Source organism: Coregonus clupeaformis, chromosome 1 (genome assembly GCF_020615455.1).
Source record: "Coregonus clupeaformis isolate EN_2021a chromosome 1, ASM2061545v1, whole genome shotgun sequence".
Classification (NCBI taxonomy): Eukaryota; Metazoa; Chordata; class Actinopteri; order Salmoniformes; family Salmonidae; genus Coregonus; species Coregonus clupeaformis.
The window spans coordinates 66,164,276-66,184,477 of NC_059192.1; the positions used below are offsets into that span (position 1 = coordinate 66,164,276).

At 41.3% G+C, this 20,202-nt stretch overlaps 1 protein-coding gene across 5 annotated transcripts; it reads right to left on the reverse strand.

Annotated features, from left to right (window-relative positions):
• Positions 1-5,303: 5,303 nt before the first annotated feature.
• LOC121572101 (zinc finger protein 263) lies at positions 5,304-14,469 on the reverse strand. 5 transcript variants are annotated; one of them, XM_041884043.2, is made up of 4 exons: positions 14,277-14,469; positions 13,055-13,261; positions 7,453-9,569; positions 5,304-7,106 (listed from the first exon to the last, which is right to left on the reverse strand). In XM_041884043.2, the coding sequence occupies exons 3-4, from the start codon at positions 7,640-7,642 to the stop codon at positions 6,190-6,192; spliced, it is 1,107 nt and encodes a 368-aa protein (XP_041739977.2). In that variant the 5' UTR covers positions 7,643-9,569; positions 13,055-13,261; positions 14,277-14,469; the 3' UTR covers positions 5,304-6,189. The 5 variants fall into 5 exon arrangements, with proteins under 5 accessions (XP_041739977.2, XP_041739969.2, XP_041739955.1 ...); XM_041884035.2 differs by having other exon boundaries at positions 5,304-7,133; XM_041884021.1 differs by lacking the exon at positions 5,304-7,106 and having other exon boundaries at positions 8,117-9,569.
• Between the last annotated feature and the right edge of the window lie 5,733 nt (positions 14,470-20,202).

The window sequence follows — 20,202 nt, forward strand, 5'->3', positions numbered from 1 at the left end:
TATTTATTTTTTAAACAAGTTCACGTTTTTTCACTTCACCAATTTTGACTAATTTGTGTATGTCCATTACATGAAATCCAAATAAAAAGCCATTTAAATTACAGGTTGTAATGCAACAAAATTGGAAAAACGCCAAGGGGGATGAATACTTTAGCAAGGCACTGTACCTACACATACATGTGCCACAATAGTAATCATTTTACTTGTATTTTTTTTAACGAGCACCTTATAAACTGCAAATGCACAAAAAACTCTGTTGTTTTGACAAGTACAAAATCACTCATTGATTAGGGGGGAAATCAGGTTGTATGCGCTGTTGAAACTAACACAACTCAAAAACCACATGGAAACTGGAGGACAACCTGCTGAAGACAACCAGCTACATTTTGGAGTGATGCATTTTGATTTGGGGTTCGTCAAAACGGAAGAGAAACGCAACACTTGTTTGTCAATCACTCATATTGATATCACGTTGAAATCAATAGCATGCGAGGGGGGAGTCGGGTTACACATCCTGTTCAAACTAACCTTACTAAAAAACCACACAGAATCTGGGAATAACATGTACAGTTGAAGTCGGAAGTTTACATACGCCTTAGCCAAATACATTTAAACTCAGTTTTTCACAATTCCTGACATTTAATCCTAGTAAACATTCCCTTTCTTAGGTCAGTTAGGATCACCACTTTATTTTAAGAATGTGAAATGTCAGAATAATAGTAGAGAGAATGATTTATTTTAGCTTTTATTTCATTCATCACATTCCCAGTGGGTCAGAAGTTTACATACACTCAATTAGTATTTGGTAGCATTGCCTTTCAATTGTTTAACTTGGGTCAAACGTTTTGGGTAACCTTCCACAAGCTTCCCACAATAGGTTGGGTGAATTTTGGCCCATTCCTCCTGACAGAGCTGGTGTAACTGAGTCAGGTTTGTAGGCCTCCTTGCTTGCACATGCTTTTTCAGTTCTGACCACACATTTTCTATAGGATTGAGGTCAGGGCTTTGTGATGGCCACTCCAATACCTTGACTTTGTTGTCCTTAAGCCATTTTGCCACAACTTTGGAAGTATGCTTGGAGTCATTGTCCATTTGGAAGACCCATTTGCGACCAAGCTTTAACTTCCTGACTGATGTCTTGAGATGTTGCTTCAATATATCCACATCATTTTCCTTCCTCATGATGCCATCTATTTTGTGAAGTGCACCAGTCCCTCCTGCAGCAAAGCACCCCCACAGCATGATGCTGCCACCCCCGTGCTTCACGGTTGGGATGGTGTTCTTCGGCTTGCAAGCCACCCCCCTTTTCCTCCAAACATAACGATGGTCATTATGGCCAAACAGTTCTATTTTTGTGTAATCAGACCAGAGGACATTTCTCCAAAAAGTATGATCTTTGTCCCCATGTGCAGTTGCAAACCGTAGTCTGACATTTTGTTATGGCGGTTTTGGAGCAGTGGCTTCTTCCTTGCTGAGTTGCCTTTCAGGTTATGTCGATATAGGACTCGTTTTACTGTGGATATAGATACTTTTGTACCTGTTTCCTCCAGCATCTTCACAAGGTCCTTTGCTGTTGTTCTGGGATCGATTTGCTGCTTGATCCCATGGTGTTTATACTTGCGTACTATTGTTTGTACAGATGAACGTGGTACCTTCAGGCATTTGGAAATTGCTCCCAAGGATGAACCAGGCGGTATGACGGCTGTGTGGTCCCATGGTGTTTATACTTTCATACTATTGTTTGTACAGATGAACGCGGTACCTTCAGGTGTTTGGAAATTGCTCCCAAGGATGAACCAGACTTGTGGAGGTCTACAACATTTTTTCTGAGGTCTTGGCTGATATTTCTTTTTTTCCCCCATGATGTCAAGCAAAGAGGCACTGAGTTTGAAGGTATGCCTTGAAATACATCCACAGGTACACCTCCAATTGACTCAAATGAAGTCAATTAGCCTATCAGAAGCTTCTAAAGCCATGACATCATGTTCTGGAATGTTCCAAGCTGTTTAAAGGCACAGTCAATTTAGAGTATGTAAACTTCTGACCCACTGAAATTGTGATAGTGAATTATAAATTAAATAATCTGTCTGTAAACAATTGTTGGAAAAATGACTTGTGTCATGCACAAAGTAGATGTCCTAACCAACTTGCCAAAACTATAGTTTGTTAACAAGAAATGTGTGGAGTGGTTGAAAAACAAGTTTTAATGACTCTAACCTAAGTGTATGTAAACTTCCGACTTCAACTGTATATCACCGGTTAGAGGACAACTTGTAGAAGACAGCCAGCTACATTTTGGATTGTTGCATTTTGTTTCAAGTGGGTCGCCAACGCAGAAAGGTCAATGCAACATTATTTTGTTAATCACTCATATCGATATGAATTTGAAATCAATAGAGTGGGGGCAAACGTTTGGGGTGGATGCACTGTTTAAACTAACACTATTCAAAGGCCACAATGAATCTGAGGATCATTTTCATATCAGTGGTTAGAAGAATTTGCTAAAGACAGTCATCTAAATTCTAGAACAGGGGTGTCAAACTCATTCCAAGGAGGGCCGAGTGTCTGCAGGTTTTTGGTTTTTCCTTTCAATTAAGACCTAGACAACCAGGTGAGGTGAGTTCCTTACTAATTAGTTCCTTACTAACCCGCAGACTCTCCGCCCTCCGTGGAATGACTTTGACACGTGTTCTAGAATGTCGGATGGAAGTTTTGGAAGGCTGCCAAAACGGGGAAGGAAACAAATCAGTTGCTTTGTTATTTAGCTTCAACAAATCACGTCCGCCATAGGATATCAACAGTGACAAGGGTTGGCTGTTATTTGAGTGATAGTTTAACTCTCAAATCCATGTATAGGTGTTAGGCCAGCGTCTTTTATACAGGGAGCATCAAAATGTTCCCTGCCATTTGAGTTAGAAAATTATAGTAGAATTATATGTCGTAAGACCACCAGTGCATACGACAAAATCAACGATTTTGATATTGATCTGTTTTAAGCAATCGATTTTGTGTCATTGTGTTTACTATAAAATGTTTATACTAACATCACTAATCTGAGGTAAAAAGGATGTGCAATTACCCTCAATTTAATGTGGTCAAAACGTGAGGTTGTGTAATGTAGTAACACATACTGTCCACGTACAGGAAATTAGTGTATTTTTTACATTTTATTCATTTAGCAGACGCTCTTATCCAGAGCGACTTACAATTAGTGCGTGCATACATTATTTTTATTTTATTTTTTTCATACTGGCCCCCCGTGGGAAACGAACCCACAACCCTGGCGTTGCAAACGCCATGCTCTACCAACTGAACTACATCCCTGCCGGCCATTCCCTCCCCTACCCTGGACGACGCTGGGCCAATTGTGCGCCGCCCCATGGGTCTCCCGGTCGCAGCCACCTACGACAGAGCCTGGATTGGTTATGTTCAACAGGGTTGGTTATGTTTTCACTTGACACTGCAGAAATATGTATTCGATGTTTATGTATTCCTATTGGTTGGTTGAATTCACATATTAATATTATGACATTGGTCATGCTTGCAGATAGGGGGAGATCGCGAAAGTAAATTCTTCCCAGTCTGATATTGACATTCAAGCAGTAGGTCATGTTCTGAAATACTGTATTCTATTTTCATATTTACAATGTGTGCGAGTTCACTATGTACATGTCCTGATGTGTATATATGTGTACGGTACCTGTTAGATATTGGGGCACACCCGTCGCTATGAGCGGGCCATAGGGGGCCGGGCCCGCACCCCAAAATGCTTGTGCCCCCCTCTTTCCATCACAGACTGACCAGGTGAAAGCTATGAGCACAATATTTACACACAGCTTTTTGATACCTTCTAATCTGTAAGCATGTAGCCCTTCACACTCATACCCGTATATACGGGTCGAAAATGGCAGTTTTGGGCACTAATAAGCGCCTAAATTGGAACGTAGTGTACAGTAACATGCTATACAGGACGTCAGAGCTCTGGCTCTGCAATTCACAGCGCTGTATGTTTTGACTGACAGCCGTTCTGAACTTGAGCACTGCACGCGACAAGAAGTTGCCCCCATCCCTCCAGATAATAGGGCCATTTTTTGGTTGTCTGACATGTACCCTTGGTTGTTCTGAACAGAATGAGCCTGTTCGTTTGTGAAGAAAATTTGCCATGGCACACGCACATGAATGTACTCATGACTCCTTTCTATGTGAACCAAAATTACAATCTGTTTCTCTGAATGGCCTTGTGAAAGCCTAAGATCATATTTTATAATTTAGCTAGTCATGTTGGCAATAGAACAAGTTTTCAAATCATGCCCACCTTTCCCAGAATGCGATTTATAATGGACTGTTTTTGTACTGCGTAAAAAACAAGAGTAATTATGTGATGGCAGAAATGCAGGGTTGTGTTCCAAATGAAACAACTACAAGTGTGCTTGCTGAATGTAGCCAGAGTAGTTTCTGATTTAGTTAATCAACAAATGCAGCGAAAAGTACAGTAAATGTAAAACGCACATTTAAAATCAACAGTGTAATGTTTGGATTCAGACTTGTCAGGTGAACTGTTGTGTACTCACCTTTGGTCTAATAATTTCCCCATTAACTCCAAACTGTTCCCTTTCAATTGCGACCATGGTTATGCATATGCTTTTCATATTTTTTCTGTAACAAACATGTACATTTAGCCCTATCTATATAGGCCATTTCCCACGAGTGTGAGGGGTTCAAGTTTGCATGAATTAAGATGGGTTTCAATGCATTCTTACTTTAGCTGCTTCGATGCAGCATTTTGATAACTGTTTTTAAACTGTAAGCATTTAAAGGCATTGGTTTTACTGGAAGATATCTCAACGATATAAGTCTATCTCACTATGTAAACTTCTTCCACTACCATTAATAATAATACTTTCAGCCAGCTGAGCAAGTAAAACGTTTCTACTAAAACGTCATTTTCTAGTTGACATAAGCTATGTCCAATCAATCAATGGCTGGTTGTGTGGGAGTGTTTGGTTGTGGGATCACCTAAGCCAGTGGAGGCATAGCTCTATAAAACTTAATTGCACAAAGCCTATTATTTGGTAGGGAATACTATTTGTAGATCAGTGATTCTACACCTCACTTTGCTCAAGCTGATCCGCTCCAATGAAGTTGTAGCAAAAAATGTCAATTAGGGGCAGTTTAAGGGGAGAGTCAATGAAACCAACCACAGGACAGTATGCTTACAGGGTAAGGAAACCAATATGTGATTTTGTCATTTGGGTTAACTATCCAATGAGCCTGTGAATAAGTATCAAATGCTGTCACACATCAACCAATTATACATTTATTTGAACAGATTATCTATTAAACGCATGCTGCACACACAGTCCATGTAGCGTGTATTGATCCATTCTTGATTATGTCAATGAAGAGAATACACACATTGTAATGATCTAACCTTACCCATAGTAAGCATTTTACAAACCCTTCTATGAGTTGACTATTGGGAATGCAGTTAGTGCAGTCACATTGTTAGCACTACAGGCCAGTTGCTGGTTTGATCCCAGTGTAGCCTATGTGAAATGGCTAACTAGTTAGACTTTTAAGTAGTGGTTTCCCTTGCTCTGCAAGAGACCCGCAGATTTTGTGGAGTGACAGGTAACAATGCTTTGTGGGTGACAGTTGTTGGTATGTTCAGAGGGTCCCTGGTTCGAGCAAGGAGAGGGACGGAAGCAACACTGTTACATTGATGCTGTTGCCCAGATCACTCAGTTGGGCTTTGTCCAGAGAAGGAGGAGGTCAAAGTGGGGAGTAAAAGTTGGCTAGCTAGTTAGCGGTACGCGCCAGTAGTGTTCAATCGGTGAGGTCACCTGCTCTGAGACCTTGAAGTAGTTTTCCTTGCTTTGTAAGGTCTGCAGCTTTTGTGGAGCGATAGTTGACAATACTTTGTCGGAGACAGTTGTCGATGTGTTCAGAGGGTCCCTGGTTCGAGCCCAGGTTGGGGCAAGAAGAGGGACGGACACAACACTGTTACTTACACAAGCTAGTCCCAATTTCACAAAAAAAAGTGTGGTCTACATTATACCTTTTGTGACCATGTAGTAAGTAAGTGGCAAAGGTTAGGCTACGCTCGTCCAAACGTCCAAACAAATAGGCCAAAGTTCAACAAATGCACTTCACTTTTGATTCATGGACAATTAATCTGAAAGTCAAACTTTATTCAACACTAAGATGCCTGACAACGTGAATTCTCTGATGCTTCTTAAGGTGACTGGACTGACTGAAAGTCTTGCCGCACTGTTGGCAGCCATACGGTCTTTCCCCAGTGTGGACCCTCTTATGTTTCTGCAGGTTCCCAGCGTGACTGAAGCGTCTCCCACAGTGCAGGCAGCAATAGGGTTTCTCCCCTGTGTGACAGCGCTGGTGGATCCGAAGATTCCCGATCCGGCTGAACGTCTTCCCGCACAGAATGCAGCTGTGGCTCTCCTCACGCCTAAGCAGAGGCCTGTGTTGTCGCCTGGCGTCCTGGACCAACTCTGGGTGACATGCGAAGGGAAACGAGTCCACAAAGGTGTTTAGACCTTCTGCGTTGATGTAGTGCACTATGCCGTGCATTTCCGGGTTGTTCTGCATGGGTTCCGGGGCACTGTGATTTTGCGTTGCGCTACTATCCGAGTCTTCACACTCAAAAAATTGGTTCTGGTCTGGGGGCTCTTGGGGGGCAGAGGAATATTCCAGGTGGTCAGGTTCGGTTTTGATTTCACCCGAGGACAGACCTGGGTGAGGAGGAGAGCTGGGATGGCTTAGGGGTAACATGTTGGAGGACATATGTCCTGTGTGCATGGAGTCTAGGTCGGCGTCACATAGAGAGTGAGGCATGTATACAGTCACCTGTGACAACCTCTCTGGAGGCGCTCCGCTACGCTCAGCTAACGTTAGTGTGACATTACACTCAGTCTCGGAGTCCTCCAAGTGGTCTAGCTCCAGTGAGTTGTTGTACTCTTCCTCCAGTCTCCTCCACGGTTTCTGGGTGAGCACTGGTTTGTCCTCGTGCTGTGTAGACTCTGGGTCCTGTTGAATCGGCCAGGGGCTGCCCTCGCTTCCCTCCTCCTGCTCGGTTTTACCTGAAATGGCTGTGGGAGCAGTGGCAGACTGTTGAGCTGCCAAAGACAAAGATAGTATCAGAAAACCACACACCACATTTTAGAGAGTAACAATTGTTGACTGTATTAATTTTATCAGGCATATCACAATGCTTCTCATCTGTCCCCACAGATGAATAACTAAAGGACTATCTAAACATCAGAATTAGACCTAGTTTCTGCTACATGTGCTTTTGACGAAAACTACACCCAACAACTTGATAGCAGTCTCATCTGAGCAACCCAACAACATAGACTCAGAGCAGAAACAGTCAGGCCCTCCTCATACTTACAGTAAACTAGGCCTACTACTTCAGCCACAATCATTGAATCTCACCTGTGTTCTCTCTCTTCATCTTGTCCTGGAGTTCCTGCAGTCTCCTCCTCAGACTCAAGTTCTCTCTCTGAGTTCTGGCTGTTTTCTCCTGGTACTCAGACACAGTCTCTTTCACCACCTCCAAAACCTCATGCACCGCCACCGTCAGCAGCTTCGCCACACGGGCGTTCAGACGCTCAATTTTCGACATGATTTACAAATTAGGTCACAGGGCTAAAGTGCAGTGAATGATTGTGAGAACGTCCAAGTTTGTCATGTAAAAAGGCAGGGCAGGGCTTACAAGGAAGGGCTTACTTTGAAGCCATCGATGACCGTCCAATGGTGGTGGCTGTTAGCTAGCTAACTAGCTGCTAAGGTTAAATATCTTACCACGCAGAGGCTCTGACATGCTAACGTTAGCTTCTGACTACATAAAGTCCTGCTTTGGCTCCGATGTTTCGTCTTTGTCTGAGCGATCAAAATGCAAGTTTAACATAAAATGTCTCACCTGTCTCCATTTGTGCATAACTGCAGAACTGTTTTGATGTAGCACAGAGCTCGTTACTTCCGCAAGTCACGTAAAGGGGCGGTGGCCAGAACGGACGCGCCATCATGTTCGTCTTTCACTTTTGACAGTGATTTTAATTTATTATGAATCTTTCTTTACATTATATGTAGCCCCAACAGTGGAATATATTTTATTAACACATACAAGTAATAGTACATACACATTTTGTTTGATAAAATATTCATTTGTTTATTCAAAATGACAAGAATTCCACACATTCTAGAGATTTACTAGTAGTAAAGACCAAATAGGAAGACTCCCAGACCCACACCACCATTGTTAGGAATAATACAGTAAATTGTGGTCCTGCCCATTAATTCTACCAGTGAGATTTGGTGTTGAAAATGTCAAAAACAGCTTTTCACAATATTGTCCACATCAGAAAACCCTAACAAAGATTAGTAATTATGTGAAGTCAAACAAAGTAAGCAATGCTCTTCTGCTAGAGAGGATCCTTTCACTTTCCTGAACATTTCCCCCATACACTTAATCTGTCCAACTCTAAATAAATGTCATTGCGCTCAGTCAAAGATCCCTTATGTTCTCATACATTATGGCACTGATCCTAGGTGAGTGAGCTGGTGCTTCTTGAAATTACTAGAGTGACTGAAGCGTTTTCCACACTGGGTACAGCCATACGGTCGCTCTCCAGTGTGGTACCGTTGGTGTATTTTCAGGTAGCCTGACTGACTGAAACGCTTTCCGCACACAGAACAACAGTATGGCTTCTCACCAGTGTGGACCCTCTTGTGTTTTTTAAAATCACCCGCATGACTGAAGCACCGGCCACACAGAGGACAGCAGTAGCGCTTTTCACTACCGAGATGTCGCTGGAGTATTCTCAACCCTCCTGCTCCACCAAAAGATTTCCTAAACGGGAGGGTATTGTGCTGTTCATCAAATCTGTCCAATGTCGATTCTGCATTGTTTCCCAATGCAAATGGTTCCGAGCCATTTTGGTTTGGCTGGAAGTACCCTGAGTTAGGTTGAAGAGGCTCTCGATTGAGTTGGGTCTGGGGTAAAATGTGGCTTGAGCCTGCACAGTCATAAAAATGCTTTGGTGTTGAATATGTGGCATACGCTTCCACTTCAGGTTCTGTTTTGATCTCCTCAAAAGTCAGCAGTGGTTGAGAGGCCTGAGGGGAATCGTTTGGGAAAAGGGAGTTTGAAACGGTGTGAGTGGAGTTCATATGACTCAATATTGTTTCTGACAGAGCAGTATCAGTCTCCAGAGTGTGGTGTCCCTTTACAAGTGTATCATGTCCTGTCTCAGATTTAAGATCCAACTCTCTGCTCTGTGTGGTCGTCTCTGGTCGTTCCTCTGTCAGCAAGCTCCTTGGGCCACCCGCTGAGTGGAACGACCTGCTCTTCTTTTTCAAACTGATAGCAGGAGGAAAGGCAAATGTTTGGACTCCAAAGGGTCTTTCGCTGGTAAGTCGATCATGTGGCTCTGGAGAGAGAATCTCTGTCAACTCCTCTTCAGATGGGAAGAGTTCAGTGTCCTCACCCAGGGAAAGTTCCTGCTTACAATTCTGCAGCTCAAGTTGGACAGTCACAGTCTGCACAGCACCTGTGAACATGAACAAGATGTATTTTGGCTTATAGCAAGGTAATAGGAGATTGACTGGGGGAGGGTAGATGATGGTGATCATAAGCAATAAACTTTTATTTGTCAATTGTGAAATGGAAATGTGTCTTTCTGTATTTATTTTGTTCTCAACCTCCTGGAGACCACACATACACACAAGAGGCTAGCCCCTGGAGCTTGTTAGGGTTGGGTCATTCCATGTCATTTCAACAAGCCAGGACACTCACCATCTCAGATTGTTCTGAAAACATTTATGTAGTTAGAAACAGATAATATTAACATTCCTGATACATTTTCTTGAAATATAATATGATCTCTGAGAAATTAAGCTAATTGATTGCACCCAAATTGGCAATTTTGTTGTGTTACAGCCTGAATTTAAAATGGATGAATTGAGATTGTGTAACTGGCCTGCACACAATACCTCATAATGTCAAACTGGAATTATGTTTTGAGAAATCTTTACAAATGTATAAAAAATGAAAAGTTGAAAGTATTAAACCCCCTTGTTTTGGCAAGCCCAAATAAGTTCAGGAATTGAAATTTGCTTAACAAGTAGCATAAGTTGCATGGACCCACTGTGTACAATAATAGTGTTTAACATGATTTTTGAAAGACTATCTCATCTATGTACCCCACACATACAGATAATTGTAAGGTTCCTTAGTCGAGCAGTGAATTTCAAACACAGATTCAACCACAAAGAGCAGGGAGGTTTTTCCAATGCCCCACAAAGAAGGGCACCTATTGGTAGATGGGTAAAAAATTAAAAAAGCAGACATTGAATATCCCTTTGAACATGGTGAAGTCATTAATTACACTTTGGATGGTGTATCAATACACCCAGTCACTACAAAGACACAGGCGTCCTTCCTAACTCAGATGCCGGATTGGAATGAAACCGCTCAGGGATTTCACCATGAGGCCAATGGTGACTTTAAAACAGTTACAGTTTAATGGCTGTGATAGGAGAAAACTGAGGATGGATCAACAACATTGTAGTTACTCCACAATACTAACCTAAATGACAGAGTGAAAAGAAGGAAGCCTGTTCAGAATAAAGAATATTCCAAAACATGCATCATTTTTGCAATAAGGCACTAAAGTAAAACTGCAACAAAAAAAATGGCTAAGAAATTAATTTTATGTCCAGAATACAAAGCGTTATGTTTGGGGCAAATCTAACACAAAACATCACAGAGTACCACTCTTCATATTTTCAAGCATGGTGGTGGCTGCATCATGTTATGGGTATGCTTGTCATCAGCAAGGACAAGGGAGTTTTTTAGTTAAAAATAAACTGAATAAAGCTAAGCACAGGCAAAATCCTAGAGGAAAACCTGGTTCAGTCTGATTTCCAACAGACACTGGGAGACAGATTCACCTTTCAGCAGGACAATAACCTAAAACACAAGGCCAAATATACACTGGACTTGCTTACCGAGACGATATTTAATGTTCCTGAGTGGCCTAGTTACAGTTTTGACTTAAATTGGCTTAAACATCTATGGCAAGACTTGAAACTGGCTGTCTAGCAATGATCAACAACCAACTTGACAGAGCTTGAAGAATTTAAAAATAATAATGTGCAAATATTGTACAATCCGGGTGTGCAAAGCTCTTAGACGCACCCAGAATCGCTGCTAAAGGTAATTCTAACATGTATTGACTCAGGGGTGTGAATACTTACGTAAATGTAATTTTGAAATAAATGTGCAACATTTTCTAAAAACATGCTTTCACTTTGTCATTTTGGGGTATTGTGTGTAGATGGGTGAGGAAAAATGTTTTTAATCCATTTTAAATTCAGGCTGTAACACAACAATATGTGTAATAAGTCAAGGAGTGTGTGGATTATTTCTGAAGGCACTAACAGTCAATAAATATACAGTCGTATGAAAATATTTGGGCACCCCTCTGAGGCTGCATAATAATTTACTCTGTCGTCACAGAAAATGATCACAGTGGCATGCCATTCAAAGCTGAGTACTGGGGTATTGTCCAGACAAAGATTTTTAGTGTAGCAATATTAAGTTGTTTGAAATTAAATCAGATGTGAAAAATAGGCTATGCAAACATTTGGGCACCCTTGTCATGTTGATTTGAATACCTGTAACTACTTAGGACTGATTAATTGGAACACACAATTGGTTTGGTGAGCTCATTAAGCCTTGAACTTCATAGACAAGTGCATCCAATCATGAGAAAAGGTATTTAAGGTGGCCAATTGCAAGTTGTTGTTCTCTTAGACTCTCCTCTGAAGAGTGGCACCATGGGGGCCTCAAAACAACTCTCAAATGACCTGAAAACAAAGATTGTTCAACATTATGGTTTAGGGGAAGGCTACAAAAAGCTATCGCAGAGATGTAAGCTGTCAGTGTCCACTGTGAGGAACATAGTGAGGAAATGGAAGACCACAGGCACAGGAGGCTCTACTAAATATTGATGTGATTTTTCTGTTGGGGTGCCCAAATTTATGCACCTGTCTAATTTCGTTTTGATGCATATTGCACATTTTCTGTTAATCCAATAAACCTAATTTCACTACTGAAATATTACTGTGTCCATCAGTTATTTGATAGATACATGAAATTGCTGATCTAAACACCAAATTATTTATAAATTGAAATCATGGAAATTGTCAGGGGTGCCCAAACTTTTTCATACGACTGTAGTACCTAACATTCGATTTGGACCAAACTTTTTTCTAACAATGAGTAAGACATTAGGAATGCAAAGAAATTGTCAAAAGCCATCCACAGACAACCCACGCCAATCCCACCCCAAAAACGAGTCTACAGTATCAGTTCTCTATGGCTGACAAGTAGTATGGAGCTGCAGCTCGATGTATTGTTCCTTCATCAGTGAATTTTGATTTTCTTTTTTTCCTGTTCAGAGAAATTACAAATTGAAGTTCTTAGGCTTATGTGTGTGTGTGTGTGTGTGTGTGGGGGGGTCACGGCTATCACCTAATAGCACCTAGTGGTCAGAACCTGGTAATATCAGGATGTAGGATGGGACATAAACCTAACAACTTCGTACTATGTCAGACATAGAGAACTGATACTATATACTCGTTGTTGGGGTGGGATTGGTGTGGGGGTGACTTTTGACAATTTCTTTGGATTTCTTACTCATTGTAAAATAAAAAAATAAAGTCCAAATCAGATGTAAGGTACTATATTTATTGAATATTATATGAATCCTATAAATTTTTATGGCCAATTTGGGTGCAATTAATTAGCTTAATTTCTCAGCGATCAAAAGTATATTTAAACAAAATAATGTTGTAGGAATGCTAATTTTATCTGTTTCTAACAACAGAAGCAATTTCATAACTATCTGAGATGGTGGGTGTCGAAATCCTCTTTCTTGTGCTTTGAGGTGGAACGACCTGGTTTAGAGTGCAATGCTCAAGGGCCCAACAGCAGTAGCGCCTAGCATACACTTTTACTACTCTGACTCACCCGTGTTCTCGCTCTTCATCTTGTCCTGGAGTTCCTGCACAATTTTCCTCAGACTCTCGTTCTCTCTCTGAGTTCTGGCCGTGTTCTCCTGATACTCTGATACCGTCTCTTTAACCACCTGCAGAACCTCATGCACTGCCACCGTCAGCAGCTTCGCCACACGGGCATTAAGACGCTCAATTTTAGACATCTTCCGAAGGCTTCCATCTGCTTGATAGATGAGGTGCAAAGCTCTTAAAAATCAGCACTAGAAATACACAGTTAAAACGTGGTGTAAAATGTATCACATGAATGAAACAGATGTTCTGTTCAAGCAACAATGTTGCAATAAATGGAGCACAAAACTTCCAAGGCAGTAGGTAGGTTTTCATCCAATTGGCGACAGATTTTCATGTGAATATTCTAAAGAAAATATGTCAATTTTCCCACCAGTGGTATGTTTCCACCAAATAGACTTATTGCGAACTTTTAAAAAAATCAGTGCTTGATGACGTAGTGCACACAAAATGTACTTTTTCACTTAAGTTTTCATGTACCAAATAAAAATCTAAAGTTCAATCTGTTTCAATCGCATTTTCAACTCTACGGAGAGTTTTGTCACAATAGTAAACGTGCCTACTCTGGTCTTGGCAACTGCGCTCTATAGCCAACAGCTCGCAGATACAATACGGGTAGTCTAGTCTACATTATGAGATTATTATGGATAAGTGCGAGAATATTTGTATTTGTCAAACGGCAATCAAGCATCGATCATCATGTCACCAGAATTAGACCCTTGATATTTATTGGAAAGCAGCATCAAGCTCATCACCGTGCACTTTCACCACCCTGTGAAGTTCATCACTTATTTCATATGTAGCTTAATAAACTGCATGGTTTCCCGAGTCGTAGTAGTGGGAGGACCACACACCATATCAATGCGTGACTCCAAATGTACTTCGATTATGGTTATTATATCAACATTTGCGCATAAAGGCGTTTCCACCGCCATTTCCCGCATAATTAATTTTACCGACACAAAAAGATACCACCATGTCAAACGAACAAATAATCTGTGGGCATTTATAAAATTACACCAAAACTTCCACAGCTGTCGTGATTTTTTTTATACGATGTGACTTTACTCGCATAAAAACTGTGGATGGAAACGTAGTTAATGACAGATATTTACTTTACATTTTCACGACGGATACAAGGATAAATGCGGTTTATCGAACATTACCCATTTGATTTCTCCTCTCACTCCTTCGAGCATGGAATCCGCCTGAAATGCAAGTTAATCACAAACCGACTCTTGTGCTAGGGTGTGCATATTCTACGTCCATCCACCCGATTCTTGATTCGATTTCTCTAGACGGGGACATTTAACAACATCATAGAGGAAGATTTGACATAAACAACATTTGTCAGATGTCTCATCAGCAACACAAACAAAAATACTTCCGGGTGATAGAATTTCGAAATGTTTCAAAATAAAAGTGCCCCTCGTAATATTTGTCTAAACATTAACAATGATTCATATTTGTTCATATTTAAGTGACATTTGCATTAAATGTGGGTTTTAAAACATGTTCCAAGGTCTAATAAATGGTCTATAAGCCGCTATGTATTCCATATAAAGTGATTTGCATTGTGGATTGGGTGGAGTAAAAGGCCAGCAATACTCTGTATTATTCGGAGCCCCATGAAATTACACCAAAAATACATTCTACATTCCACATGGTTTCCATCTGTTTGATGCCATTCCATTAGCTCCGTTCCAATTATTATTATGAGCCATCCTCCCTTCAGCAGCCTCCACTGCTACTGAGTATTCCTTACAATGCTTTTACTGTGGCACCCAGAATAGTTTTCGCTCTATTAGCCAATATTTATTCCATATACAGTGATTTGCATTGTGGCCAATGGAATGGGTGGAGTAAAAGGCCAACAACACTCCGTATTATTCAGAGCCCCATGAAACAACACAATATATACATTCTACAGACCCTACTGAGTATTCCCAACCCCACTTTTACATTGGCACATATAATCGTTTTTTCTCTATCTGCCAATATGCAGACAAACGGCTTTAACAGAAGCCTACCATTGAATACTGCAGGGCAGACAAACAGCTTTAATAGAAGCCTACCATTGAAAACCACAGGGCAGACAAAAGGCTATAATAAAAGCCTACCATTGAATACTGCAGGGCAGACAAACAGCTTTAATAGAAGCCTACAATTGAATACTGCAGGGCAGACAAACAGCTTTAATAGAAGCCTACCATTGAAAACCACAGGGCAGACAAAAGGCTATAATAAAAGCCTACCATTGAATACTGCAGGGCAGACAAACAGCTTTAATAGAAGCCTACAATTGAATACTGCAGGGCAGACAAACAGATTTAATAAAAGCCTACCATTGAATACTGCAGGACAGACAAACTGTTTTAATAGAAGCCTACCACTGAATACTGCAGGGCAGACAATCAGTTTTAATAAAAGCCTACCATTGAATACTGCAGGGCAGACAAACAGCGTTAATAGAAGCCTACCATTGAATACTGCAGGGCAGACACAGAAAGTGAATACTGCAGGGCAGACAAACAGATTTAATAAAAGCCTACCATTGAATACTGCAGGACAGACAAACTGTTTTAATAGAAGCCTACCACTGAATACTGCAGGGCAGACAATCAGTTTTAATAAAAGCCTACCATTGAATACTGCAGGGCAGACAAACAGCGTTAATAGAAGCCTACCATTGAATACTGCAGGGCAGACACAGAAAGTGAATACTGCAGGGCAGACAAACAACTTTAATAGAAGCCTACCATTGAAAACTGCAGGACAGACAGACAGAAAGTGAATACTGCAGGGCAGACAGACAGCCAGTGAATACTGCAGGGCAGACAAACAGTTTCTGATTGTACAAAACACAAACTATTGTGTACAGCAGTGGTCGTTCAGGATAGATACATCACCAACATCTTTCTCCTTTCTCCTCCTGTCTTCTTTCCCCTTGAGCATCTAACCTTCTAAGTCACTGTTTACAGACATCTCATTGCATATAACCACAAGGCTCTGGATTTGTCCCAAATGGCACCCCATTCCCTTTAAAACGTATTTTAAAGTTTGTAATTTTCACTTTCAAATGTCAGACTTAATTTGCCCTAAAAATGTATCAACCCCCCTAACGAAAAATGTATCAACCCCTACAAAAATGTCAATTGATTGTAATCTACACATTTCCTGTTGCTGCAAGATTATTTTCCTGCTGTGAGAAACTGGTCAAATTAAGATCCTACATCTGTATATAGTGCACTACTTTTCACCAGAGCGCTATGGACCCTGGTCAGAAGTAGTGCACTACATAGGGAATAGGGTGCCATTTGGGACACAGCCTCTGTCGTTCATTTATTCTTGCCAACCACTGTTAAGGTTCAATCAGGCACCGTTGATTGCCAATCAGCCTTCTCAAGCTTTGTTTTCGTCCCATGTTGCTATCTCTCTCCTTTTTCAGGACGTGGCCTGTTCAATGTCACATGCCAATATCCAGTCATTTAATTGTTTATAGAGTTGAAGAAAAGAGCAGGCCTACCTTAGTGGATAAACAGGCCAATTACATGTATATTTGCCACAAAAAACTATTGTTGCACAACAAACTCATTTACTTTCTCTGCACTGCATTTTTCTCACCAGAACAGACCCCCCTTTGAACATAATGACAAACACACCTGAACAGACCCCCTTTTAACATAATGACAAACAAAAGCAGACCTGAGATAGTGGATGGGTATGCAGCAACGTTGGTTCAGGAAGGAAACTGAAATTCAAATTCCAAGCAATGAGGAAAATTGGAATTTCAGTTTACTTCCTGAATTGACTGAATTGAAGTCAATAGACTTCAACCTTGGTTTGCCGTGAGGCTATTTACAGTTGAGAACATTGTCTTTTTTTGGTTTGAATTTTGAATTAGTAACAAGGTCTAAATATATATACATAGTGCCGGAATGAATACAACAACAACTACTACAACAACAACACAGGTGAAAACGATAGCATACCTAAGATGCTGAGTTCTGCGCTGGAGTAGATGGCTCCGTATTTGTTCTCAGCGACACACTGGTACATCCCAGAGTCAACCTGTTGGACCTTTTGAATGATTAGCTCCCCATTCACCATCTCCACTCTGCTCTGTAACACAACATACTCCTCTTATCAATGGCATAACACCTTGGCAGTGTCCCAAATGGCACACTATTCCCTATATACTGTAGTGCACTACTTTTAAACAGGGCCAATAGGGCCCATAGGGAGACCCATAGGGAGACCCATAGGAAGACCCATAGGGCTCATAGGGAGACCCATAGGGAGACCCATATGGCTCATAGGGAGACCCATAGGGCTCATAGGGAGACCCATAGGGCTCATAGGGAGACCCATATGGCTCATAGGGAGACCCATAGGGCTCATAGGGAGACCCATAGGGCTCATAGGGAGACCCATAGGGAGACCCATAGGGCTCATAGGTAGACCCATAGGGCTCATAGGGAGACCCATAGGGCTCATAGGGAGACCCATAGGGCTCACAGGTAGACCCATAGGGCTCATAGGGAGACCCATAGGGCTCATAGGGAGACCCATAGGGAGACCCATAGGGCTCATAGGGAGACCCATAGGGCTCACAGGTAGACCCATAGGGCTCATAGGGAGACCCATAGGGCTCATAGGGAGACCCATAGGGCTCACAGGTAGACCCATAGGGCTCATAGGGAGACCCATAGGACTCTTGGGCTCTGGTCAAAATGTAAGTAGTGCACCATTTAAGCAATAAGGCACGTGAGGCAGTGTTGTGTCATGAATAGAGTCACAGGTAAGAGGCAGTGCTGAATCATGAATAGAGTCACAGGTAAGAGGCAGTGCTGTGTCATGAATACAGTCACAGGTAAGAGGCAGTGTTGTATCATGAATACAGTCACAGGTAAGGAGCAGTGCTGTATCATGAATACAGTTAGGGGTAAGATACAGTGCTGTGTCATGAATACAGTCACAGGTAAGAGAATAAATCAAATCAAATCAAAATCAAATCAAATGTTATTTGTCACATGCGCCTAATACAACAGGTGTAGACCTTACAGTGAAATGCTTACTTACAAGCCCTTAAGCAACAATGCAGTTTTAAGAAAGAACACCTAAAAGAAATAAGAAATAAAAGTAACAAATAATTAAAGAACAGCAGTAAAATAACAGTAGCGAGGCTATATACAGGGGGTACCAGTACAGAGTCAATGTGCGGGGGCACCGGTTAGTCGAGGTAATTGAGGTAATATGTACATGTAGGTAGAGTTATTAAAGTGACTATGCATAGATAATAAACAGAGAGTTGCAGCAGCATGACGGGGGGACTATGCAAATAGTCCGGGTAGACATTTGATTAAAGTGTATTGCATTGGGACCAATGGAATGGGTGGAGTAGAAAGGGCTGCTGAGTATTTAGACCACAGTCATCCAAGAAATAACACAATTTATAGACTCTAGTGCTAAATCAATAGGGTCTGTAGAATATTATGTTATTATATTCATTTACTTAAACTCCAACCATTTATCAATGTGCTCTACCTTATAATAGTATTTATCTTAAAGTAGTGATTATCTTTAGTTTAGATTTTTTTCCCCGATGTAGTTATCATTTTGTAACATTATTTTAACATTATGCACTCTGCAAAGCTGCAAAAATGATTGATTTCGTATCATACACATAGCGTTTTACCACAGACTTTTATTTTTAAAGAAAAATTGGAAAACTGGAAGGCTTAATGCTGCTGCAGGAACACTAATGTTGCTGCTGTGACGCCAATCGTCTTTGTTCTGCTACATTGTAGCTTAAAGCCAATGGTTTACTGCCAACTACCGAGTTGGAGATTTAGAGCAGGCCGCAATAGCAGTCCAAGGGCCACCAACCGTGACCCAGGAAACAAAACTGCAACATTTAAACAACATTACGTATATCATGTTATAAATATGAACACTGTGTGGTTAAAAACGTGTAAAAGTTGCACATTATTTTCTTATTTTTAATAAAAGTTAGGATTTTTTGCATCGAAATCATAGCGCATTTTGGGTAATTTCCCTAGCAACGTTCCCTCGTTGCTATGTTTCACCTATACTTTAGAACACATAACTTTTTGTGCGCTCGGTATTTGTCCTTGCATAATAATAATAATAATATATGTATTTATTTTATATAGCGCCTTTCATTATATAGATAATCTCTAAAACACTTAAAAACAAAAAACAAAAGTACATGTAGTTCTTGGGCTGGTCTTCAACAGAGGCTGGCGCGTCCAGGTCACGTGCTACTCCGGTGGGCTGCACATAGTAGTGATGGGTCGTTCGCGAACGAACGGCTCTATTTGAACGAATCTTTTCGAACGTCGGGAGCCGAATAGCATCGGTGAAAGAGCCGTTCATTTGGCTCCTGATTTGCATAGTGCTACAAGGTTGTTTTTTTACAAAATAATTATCTAAGGAGGGTGAATCCTCACTGCAGAAATATTAAATAGGCTAGTGGGGAGAGTGTGTCAATCTGGTCCACACGGATTTTTTCAGTGCGTAAATTCACGATCTGACATAATGGTAGCCTACTTTTTGGGCTTTACATTTGAGATTAGCAAAAAATGTTCATGCTTCTAGATCGATGTTTAAGCATTTTGAAAGAAGAGACGTTTGGGAGACAAATGAGCCGGCTCTTTTACGTGAACAGAGCCAAATGAGCAGGCTCCCCGCAAAATACTCGGAATGCCCATCACTAGCACATAGGCCAAGCCTACAACAGACTCCTTAAAGTCAGTCAAGAGCCTTCACTCTCCACCCTCAGCCACCGTGTTCTCAGGGGGGACACATTTAAGTCATTTAACAAACACTCTTATCCAGAGAGACTTACAGTTTTCATTCCGTCTCTCTCCTCGCCCCTACCTGGGCTTGAACTAGGGACCCTCTGCATACATCGACAACAGTCACCCTCGAAGCACCGTTCCCCATCGCTCCACAAAAACGTGGCCCTTGCAGAGCAAGGTAAACAACTACTTCAAGGTCTCAGATCGAGTGACGTCACCAATTGAAACGCTACTAGCGCGCATCCCAAACTAGCTAGCCATTTCACAC